The sequence below is a fragment of the Nothoprocta perdicaria genome, unplaced genomic scaffold (genome assembly GCF_003342845.1).
Source record: "Nothoprocta perdicaria isolate Ctin4 unplaced genomic scaffold, notPer1 scaffold_14, whole genome shotgun sequence".
Classification (NCBI taxonomy): Eukaryota; Metazoa; Chordata; class Aves; order Tinamiformes; family Tinamidae; genus Nothoprocta; species Nothoprocta perdicaria.
Genome location: NW_020454538.1, coordinates 5,319,728 through 5,330,089, shown reverse-complemented (window position 1 = coordinate 5,330,089; position 10,362 = coordinate 5,319,728). Strand labels below are relative to the sequence as shown.

Here is a 10,362-nt window from a genome sequence, read left to right as displayed (position 1 = left end):
GCTCAGCTTTTAACAGGGATTTTGGATGTGGACAAAATAGTAGTAATAAATAAGATTAGCTGGAACAGTTTAGGCATATATCTCCACAAAAGTGCTACGATCCAGTTTTTCCTGTTATGTGTTCACTGGATATCTTTGGGGCTTGCTGACTTTCTGGTTTTGTTCTACTGTGACTTCTCAGCTGCTTTTTTGATTTTGGACAAGATGGCTAAAGCTACAAGACCTCAAAAACAGATGACTGCTCTGTTTATAGAGAACTGTGCTACTTTATCTCACTTCTTCCCAGCTGGGAGGAGAGAGACAGTAAAAGACTATCACTTAGGAAGGACTCAGAGTTGATAGAGAAATCACCAGCTGGTAAGATGAGGTGAAATAATGCTGCTGAGAGCTGGTGGTGCACAATGTGCAGCAGCTGATCAGTGCTATGGGTCTCTGCATTTGGGTTGTGGGGCTTTGTTTTCCCCATTTTTCCATTTTATTGACACACAGATCCTGGTGTTCATACTGGGTATTGGAAATAATGTGCTCTGTATATTTCCTTTATATTTGCAAAAAAAAAAAAAAAAACCAAAAAAAAACAGTGCAAATAAAATCTGTAAATCCACACTTGCTGGACTCTCTGTAGATGGAGAAATATAAACAGACGAAGGTAATCATATGGCTGTACAGTTCTGTAGYATCGATCGAACGATAACTATATTGATCTGGCTTTTTCCACGGGATGATGCCACCTATTGGACATTCTTAAAAGAGGCAAAGCAATTTAAAGAAAATTATTTCTTAGTATATATAGTATATACTGATTTGTTTTTTAGCAAATCTGGCTAAAATTTTGACTTTTTCATATAGTTCAATAGTTAGACAAAGTTTTCTACTGGGACACCTTGACTTATGATACCGTATTAGAGAAAAAGAAAGAAAACACTGGAGACACTGACAAACCTCTGGACAAAGAAAACGAAGTTCAGAAAAAAAATACAGTAAAGCTCAACAAGATCTTTCTATCCATTTTTTTTTCCAGTGGAAACATGAGCAATGTATTTATTTATTACTTAAGTGTGGTGACCAACAGCTTAATTAACCTAGTACTGCTCTTAAAAATGCTCTGAAAACTAAATTTTAAAAATGTTATGTATTTTAAAATGAAAAATACAGAACAAATGTTCTGTATTTTAAAATGTTCTGTAAAAATGTTCTGTAATTTATCTTGAGGAACAGTAAGAAATCTTTCTAATACTGGCCTTGCAATGCTTTCTCCTTCAATGAAATGTCTCCTGAGCTCTGTCAAATTTAGATGGAACCATGGAAAAGTGGAAGTCAATGCCGAACACCCATTTATTGTAACATCACAAGATGAAGCCATAAATATTGGTCAACTTAMAAAATAATCTCTCTGATTCGATAAGCTTGCTCAACAACAGAAGGGAAGCAGGATTTAGGATTTAACAGTTCACAGAAACAATAAAGAAAAACTATTTTTTCACATTAAAGCCGTAAAGATTTTGAATTTTCAGTCTTCTGTTAGTGTCTCTTTCTTTTGAAAAGAGAAATGATTTGCCAGTTAATAACGATGACAGACAGAAACTGTAGGATGTTCAATATCAACACAGTTACATGTTCTTACTACACAAGATTTTTAACAATTCAAGTATATTGTGATCTAAAATGTAGGTGTATTTTGGCTTATTCCAGGCTTACTACTCATTTTGCAGTACTGAAAGCATTATAGCTAACAGTAAAAATATATAAGACTTTCAAGTTCACATTACGATACTTTTTAAAAAAATGTATAAATGACTCATTTTCAATTAACTTGATTTACAAGGATATGTACAATTCAAGTTAGACTTGATTTTAAAGTTAATTTAAGATTTTGCACCTCTATATAAAAACTTTCATTTTCATTTCATTTTCAATGTTTGACATATGCTCTTAGTTCCTCCTGATGTTTGAAATCCTGTGATTCTGTGAAATCTGGTATCCATCTTAGCCTCTCCGACCTCTTACAAACTGTTTCACTTATAATCTTGACCTCAGTCTGCCTATAACAGGTTTGTTAGTACAAAATTCTGCCCACCATGAAGGTCTGTTCAGAACTTTGCTTCCTTGAAGGATCTCAGCCCACATATTTTTATATAACTGAAAAAAAAAAGAAAAAAAAAAGATTAATTTGTACAGAAAACAAAACCAGAAAAATCTCTGCAAGTTTAAATTATTCAATAAATACTTGGTTGAAATGGGATTGTGATAGAAAATCTAGATAACATATGCGCTAGAATGCTGAATATGCTAGAATGCTAAATATCAAGGAAAGGGACAAAACTTCAAACCAGTATAAACATTAGATTACCTGTGTAAATYGTTTAAACCCTCCTTGGCATAAGAAAAGTTACTTTTGTTTTTTTTTTTCACACTATGTATGTTGTTTTCCATTTGACAGCAATTGTGTTATCAAACGTAGAAATTCAGAAGCCAGGGCTAAAAATTAAACTAATCTTCATACTGTCCACACCTGAAGACTGTATCTGAAAGCACTCATGTATGTCAACACATCTGYGACACGTAACATACCTTCTCCTGCAGACAGGAACTGTCGGAGCATAAGAAATTCCTCTCTCACAAGCAGCCTGTGAATTTGCCAGTAATTTTATGAGGGATAAATAGGATTATAGAAATATGAGGAGGCCTGTGTCTTCATCAGTAAGTATGAGTACAGGATGATACAGTGAAAAAGCAGTCAGTGATGTAAAATGAAAAGACTTTTATTGATATGAAGAAAAGGCCTGTCCCTATAATATTTGTGATGATTTAAATAAAGATTGAAATACTTTATTTGAATATATTTGCACCTCAAGTATCTGGGCTAGAGCTTACTAATACTATTTAATCCGGTCTATTGTCTGACAAATTTTTTAATTAATTTTGAAATAAATTTAGTGAAAACTTTACATTCTTAAACTGGGATTGTCACAGCTTCCTTGGGGAAATGATGCTCAGAACATTAAAGTTTAGTTTAAAAAGAATGTGAAATTTTATTCAGTGCTTACGTATTATTCAGGCAGCTTAAAGCTGCTTGTTACAATCTTGGAAACGTTTCTCCTGATCCAGTTAAGGATCTGTGGCTCTAAGCCCAAGCCACCCTACTGCACCACTACAAGGATTAGCCTGAATTAATTTAATTTGCCTATTATGCTTGTATATCCTATTCTATAGCACATCATAATTTGTACTGAAATGTTTGTTTTCCTTTCTCCTTTGTATTCCCTCTCTTTTCATATGAAACACAAACTGTAATTCAATCTATACAATCAAATTATTAGTTAATGAATAAGATGTGTGAAAGAAAGAGGAAAGTATGAAACTAAAAATGATCATGGGAAAACCAATGAAAAATTTATACATGTAATTAGAAAGTTATCCAAATGCAAGTGTTAATGCCACAGAATTTTTGATAAGCTTCACAGATAGCAACAAGTARAGAAACAAATACAGGCAGATAGGAGACAAGCAGCTTTATTAAGTACTTTATTTGAATGAGTGACTGGCAGCCTTTTTCAAATTTCAGCCAAAAACATTTATGGGAGTTAAAAATTTATGGACTGAGTTCCTAAAACTTGCCTGAATATCCTATACAGCCTGGATTGGACATCACTTATCACTACTCAAACTTACTTTCTCAAGATATTTTTAAATAAGACTCTTAAGATATTACAAGAAAGCACTTARGCAAGGAAGTCAGTAATGTTTAGATTCCTATCTGTGTAAGACACACATTATTCAAGGTCTTTATAGCTATAGGTGAAATGGGTTATTTGAGGTTTTCAAAAGTCTTGAAATGCAGTGCTGCTCAACTGAAGATAGAGCAAGAGCTTTATATCATTCTTCTGCAATGATTTTTTTTTAAAGAAATTCTGTAAGAAAATTAAGCTGTATTGATTTCAGAGACGGATTGATTTTGGTGAAGTCTTATCAGTTCTAAATTCCTAATATTACTGAATTAAATAAGTCTCCATGGCTACTATATTTACATTAGAATTCAGCCCAACCTTTTGYTGGAATGCACAAAGTAAATCTTCCAAATGACTATCCAAGTCCATCACAAGACAGCTTTATCAGTTGCTGATAAATTATCTCTAGCTGMTTGCTAGAAAATATTCTAGGAAAGAGGGCTGTGTACATGTCATATGTCCCTAATACCACTCACAGTCCCTGTTAGAGACAGACTATGGGGAGAAAACGGGCTTTTGGCCATTACAGATGTTCTTATAGATGGTGTTCCTTCTCCCAAAACCATTTCTGAAGCTTCTTTCTCCTCAGCCTTTTTCATTAATTGAATCCTCAAAAAAAAAAAAAAAAAAAAGGAAACAAAGCTCCCGGGGATGACTACGGTCCTCCTGTTGAGATTAAACTAGCATCTACAAAATAATGCTGTGGTGCTAGTTAGTAATAAACCCAAACTACTCTACACTGCTTGATTTAGTTACACTAAGAAGATATTTCATGTCAGGAGATCCTGAGATGGTCAAAACAGAGGTGGGAGAGTAAGGAAGAAATGCTGACTTCTGTGAATCTGTCATTATTGAAATAAACAAAACCAGTGATTCTTAAAGTCTTTTTCATTACTTCTTCTGTGATAATCAATGCGTACATTTTACAATCCTAATAATCCTTAGCTCGGGGCTTGTGCTTCCTTGGCTATGGAACATGAATCATGACATGTGCTTATATCAAAGGGTTTCTAAGAGCTTCGAGTGACAAGATTTTTAAATGCTTTAAGATTGTTAGTTGAAAGGCTAATACTAAAATTGTTTCAGAATAGAATCACTGAATCACAGAATGGCTGAGGCTGGAAGGGACCTCAGGAGATCATCCAATCTAACCCTCCTGCTCACCTAGGAGGGTCTACGGTCACCTAGAACATGTTGCACAGGATCATGTCTAGGCAGGTTTTGAGTGCCTCCAGAGACGACYCCACAACCTCTCTGGGCAGCTTGTTCCACTGTTCGGTCACCTTCACTGTAAAGAGTTTTTTTTCCACATATCCAAATGGAAATTCCTGTATTTCGAGCTGTATCCATTGTCTCTTGTCCTGTCAATGGGCGCCACTCGGAAGACTCTGGTCTCCCTCCCTTCAGATACTTGTATGCAGTGATAAGATCCCCTCTCAGYCTCCTTTTCTCCAGGCTAAACAGGCACTTTCTCTCCTATCTGTAAATTGTCTTGAACACATTATGGCCACTTACAAAAACAATCCCTTTCAAGATGATTAGATTTATAAATATTAAAATAGGTTTTATTACCTCTCCGTTAGCTTTGCCAATGGGAGAGTTGAGAATAAAGTCAGGAGGAGCAAAGACATCAACCAAAGCAACGGCATCATCTTTCAACTGTTTAAAAACAAAAGACAAACATTCGCCAACTTTTGCAGGTATCTATGGCTATCTGTGCACTGCAGAGCAGCATTAAATTACTTCCATAAACTTCCAATGGCAGCTTAAAAGAAATCCCCTGCAACAAAATCAGCTTTATTTTGCTTTGCTTTTCTCCCAAGATAATCACCAAAAAGAGAGTGCATTTTAAATGCTTTCCTTTTTCACCCAGGAGTTAAAATATGTCTTGAAGAGCTGGCATTGTTCCTGACATAAAAACAGATGTAAGGACTCTAAAAACATAACCTCTTTGGAAACTTATCTTACCTGTGTAAAATCTGATACAGTGTGAAAAGCTTTTGTGTTCAGAAAAAAAAAAATCATGAACTAACAACATAATAAAATATGCAGAACTCTATTAGTTATCGCAAGTATTTGGCTGGTTTTCCAACAAAAAAATGGAAGGCCACAAATGAAATAGCATCATTTTGTAAGACATAYGTTTTTTCAGTGTTTGACCAAAAAAAAGGACTAGATTCAGTGTCACTGGGTTATTAACCTTAATATTATTTAGAAACAATTRAAATAAACTCCTCATAACCCCTTGAAGAACACCATAACATATTTCTTTTATCTAATATTCATATATCGTATTATCCTATCCGAAACAAACAAACAATATTGATGGCTTACCCTGTAGCAAAGTTCCAAAATAGCATTCTGAATAAATTTTCCAGCTTGTTCACCGGAAACATAGCCACCTACAAATATATGTACAAAAAAAAAAAAGTCATACAAATAAGCTTAAATTAGTTAATGTTATACTATTACAAAGGAATTTATCAGTTCAGTACCCAAGAGACTAAATGCTCTGGTGTAATTTGATTGACTGTCTTTCATTGATGAGCTGACTCCAAACCTAAGACATTTAGAATCATTTTTAGGAACAAACTAGATTACAGCATCTGCCTGAACATTCCCTGTCATTTCCTGCAAGCACTGGACCATACCAAAGCTTGTGAGCATTCCATCTTCTCYGAGCTAGAGTGAATCTTTTGGGTTAATTTATAGCTTTACAACTTCCAAATCCCTGATCCTGAAAATTTTGTCCAGAATGACTGCTTTACATTATACAGGCTGTAAGAAAATGCTCTAATGTAAATCCTAATTACGATTCTCTCCTCCTGCCAGGAGACAACACTTGGGAAGAAAAAAAATCTAATTTTAAAATTAAGACTTTTATAAAATTACTTGAATTACTTGCATAACGTGTGCAGGGAGTTGATCTTACCTTGATAGAGCACAGCCAGATGCTTACTTAAAGACCAGAGGCCATAGAGAGCACTGAGGTTCTTGAGCACAGGCTGCAGAGTAGACGGCACGCTGGGATCGTGAGTGTAGTCATGGTATCTTTGTAAGACTGTTTGCTCAATAAAAGCAATCGCTAATGATCGACAGTAGTACACCTTAGGAAACAGAGAAGGGTATTGAGTAATAAAATACAAGAAATGAATATCAAGCTCAAAATAGTGCTCTGGGGAAGCTAGTAGGGATTTGTACATTTAGATCTGGTGATAACATAGCTTAAGATTTAAGGAAAGTCTAACAAGAAACACTAAGAAAAAGCTTTTTAAAAGGTCTCTGCAAAGGTTACTCAGAAAATGCTTCATGCAAGTAGAAATAAAACCTTAATTTTTCAGTGRGGTCCAGTTTGGGTAGTCACACCAGCCTTAAGATAGGGCAGATCTAAAATATAAGCAGTGTAATTTGGCAAAATCTTGCAGCCAGACTCTGTGAGGGAGTCCATCAAAAATTGGTCTGATGATCAGACTGTAGGATGATCAATAAAACCATACAACTATAAGATGACAAAAGGAGTTTAGATTTGAATTATTATTATAYAGAATTCTATAAAGGGGATACATTTTTTAAAGAGTTTCAGTAACCTACTGAACTCATCACAGTCCATTCTACTAATGAAAAAAAATAAACCTGATCATGTAAGCATGACTAGATTTAATACAATGGCCAGCAACATGTTTTGAAAGAACCAAGTGCTCTGAAAGAAGAAAGTGCTTCTTCATGTCCAGAAACTTTTATACTAAATATGTGTAAACTTTTAAACTACTGCTTACAAATCACTTTCACATGTTTTTGAGACATKTATAGCAAAAAAATCTCCCTTTCTTGAATTCAAATTGAAGGGAGGAAAGAGAACCAAATGACCAAAGGTATTTCAATGCTATCTCCATGGGAATTGTGTGCCTAAATGACTTGAAAAATGTAGAACAACCGAACAGAGGAGCAAGGTGAGCAACATTTACACTGCTGAGTAAATGACCTTCTCTAACACACTGGCCCTAGAACGAGACTCCCAAGAGCTAAGTGCTGGACAGATAATCCGGCTCAAATTTCTTGTACTTGTTATGCTGCATGCAACTAGAGGGTAATGTTTGTCCCAAATTTGACAACAGAAAACTGTCTCTACTGCTGCTTCTAAGGTAAACACCGGAAAGGCTTCCTTCATTCTCTTGGTAGTTTTGCACAGACCAAACTCTACTGAAGCCAGGTTGGCTCTTTCTTAGTGCACAGCTGAATATCCCTTCCTGCAGTTTTGAAATGAGTTTTGCAGATAGGATCAACCACACCGGCCATCTTCAGGGAACAGATCTCTCCCCTCAGTGACAAATGCCAAGTGCTCTTTTCTTGGATGCTAGCCAGGATTTCTCATGGAGGTAACAGAAGTGTTTAGGGAGCTTGGGGATACAAACTGAAATTTGGAGTCATGCCATTTGTACTTGTTAAAGCTCACTGGTGAATCTGTTATTTGTAGATTGTCAGTGTTTCCTTTTCAGGTTCCAGTGCTGTCAGTCTGGTATCTTTCATGAGTACTTTGCACTAYAGAAATTGTGATGGAAAAGACCTATTAGGTCATAGAGTTTACCTACCTGCCAGAGCAAGATTCTTTCCTACAGTATGTATTTGGCCACAAGAACAGATGGAGATGTAATAATCAGATGCTGCAGTAGATTTAATAGTAGCAYATATAGTCTTCAAAAGTTGTGATTTCAAACTTAGACACACCACCYAGCACATGCCTGCACTTTTCTGAAGGGAACTATCGTGGAAGAGTTCTGTTGATCATAACTGTCCTCCTTCTCACATGATTAATACAATGCACATGGACAGGAATTACATTTTATTAGTTGTATGATTTGCTGCTTTATGCTTGAGGAAATTATACTTCATGACATAATGGGATAAAATGAACAGGATCTGGCAAACTTGGATGAAAGTACACATAAATAAAACGAAAAAGCTGAACAAGTGTTACCTGACAGTTGTTTCTTGCCTCAAAATCACTTTGCCCAGCCTGCTTCTCCTTGTTCAGCTTTAGATCACTTTCTCGGAGCAGATAGCAAACCAGCCATTTATAAGCTGCCAAGGGAACTGCAGAAAAGAAAACCAAAATTCTTAATATTTTGTGACTTTTCTGGTCACAGAAAGCAGAGTGATAGCCATGCAGGAGAGAATTYACAGCTTCAACCAGTACCACCTCACTCAAATAGGAGGAATTTAAATCCCTCTTGAAAGATGTGAATTCCTTCTTGCAATATATGAATATCCCTAGGTCTAGACATGCTTTAAAGAAGCATGATGTAGAAGTATGTGGATATCTGAAGTAGCCAGTGTAACCCAAAACACTGGAACTTTACATGTAATTGCATGTTAGTAACAGCTAGGTATAGTGAGATTGCAACTTGCAGTGAAGACACATCCTTCTGACCATACCCTAGTTCCAAATAGCTCCAAACTACAAGACCAGGTATCCAGAGCTCAACTTAAACCCAAATACTATCTGATTCCTTCAAAAATTTGTATGGTATTTTCTTTCCTAGTTTAAGACTTAGGTATACAAAGTTCTGAGTCTCTTCTGAGAACAGAACAAAAACAGAGGATAGTCAACATTTTGGGGACTCATCACTTCCCAACTCTGAGATGATGCTCCCTGCTGTGAAGCAGGTGACTTCTGATAGAGCAAAGGTGGCTGAACATAACTGCAGGTGAATTAACTGCTTTGTATAAGTGTGTTATATTTTTAAAGCAGCCTGGAACTACTAAAGGAAAAAGGGCTACAGCTTAAAGACCTTGTATAAATCCTGCTTGTCTGTGCCTTAGCTTAAGATTTAATGTAGGGATATTATGTATGCAATTCTGAGTGTTCACATGCTGCCTGAGTGCAGGCACCTAGCTTAARAGCACAGCTTTTAACAGACCACTGCAATAAAGAGATTTAGATATTTTACTAGTACGATCTGGTTCAGTAGGATTTACAAAAGAGGACAAAAAGCTTGTTTACCTATTAATTTGTGGTCTGATGGATTTCTCTAGTAGGAGATTTGAAACAAAGAAGAACGTACACAAGCATTTTGAGGTAKTTTTTTTATTATCTGTGTATTCTAAGTTATTCAGATTTTCCCCCATAGCTATTATGGTAATATACCACAGTACCTCACCTTGTATCTCGCTTAGGACTCTGATAATTATTCAAAGTTCAGCTTTTATTGCAAATATTTGAGCATGAAAGTGGTTACTGAATTCTAGGAAGCAACCCAATTGTCTCTTATATACTCAGTTCTTATATACTTAGAGTTTTTATATATAAATAAGTGGAGTTTCTTCACCTACTATGTTTCTAGTTTCAGAGATTTACTGTTGCTCAGTTCCCTGTCTCTATTTTGTTATCTCTTCACTTTATTAGTTTTGCCTCCATTAAGTARTTCAGGGTGAATCTTAAATCTCTGTATCAGGCAGGAATTTAAGTTTTTTTAATCAGTTCTACAACAGCAAGAGTTTACCTGAAGAGTCCATGCAATCTTCAACACTAACGGCTGTGAATTTCTGGCCAAGGATGTGGTGGTAGTTCTGCAAAAAGTTTATTGTTCCAAAAGGGGATTCAAAAGGAATTTTCTCTAAAAAAAAAAAAAAAAAA

General features: G+C 35.7%; 1 protein-coding gene across 2 annotated transcripts in view; it reads right to left on the bottom strand.

The window, feature by feature from the left end:
• Positions 1–1,519: 1,519 nt before the first annotated feature.
• Positions 1,520–10,362, bottom strand: part of ACOX3 (acyl-CoA oxidase 3, pristanoyl) — a 31,578-nt gene continuing 22,735 nt past the window's right edge. For both annotated transcript variants that reach the window (XM_026034121.1, XM_026034122.1), the window contains 6 exons: positions 10,229–10,342; positions 8,704–8,819; positions 6,661–6,835; positions 6,063–6,130; positions 5,301–5,387; positions 1,520–2,139 (listed from right to left, as the gene is read on the bottom strand). In XM_026034121.1, the coding sequence (XP_025889906.1) occupies positions 2,020–2,139; positions 5,301–5,387; positions 6,063–6,130; positions 6,661–6,835; positions 8,704–8,819; positions 10,229–10,342 (680 nt within the window). In that variant the 3' untranslated portion in view covers positions 1,520–2,019. The remainder of the gene's footprint in view (positions 2,140–5,300; positions 5,388–6,062; positions 6,131–6,660; positions 6,836–8,703; positions 8,820–10,228; positions 10,343–10,362) is intronic.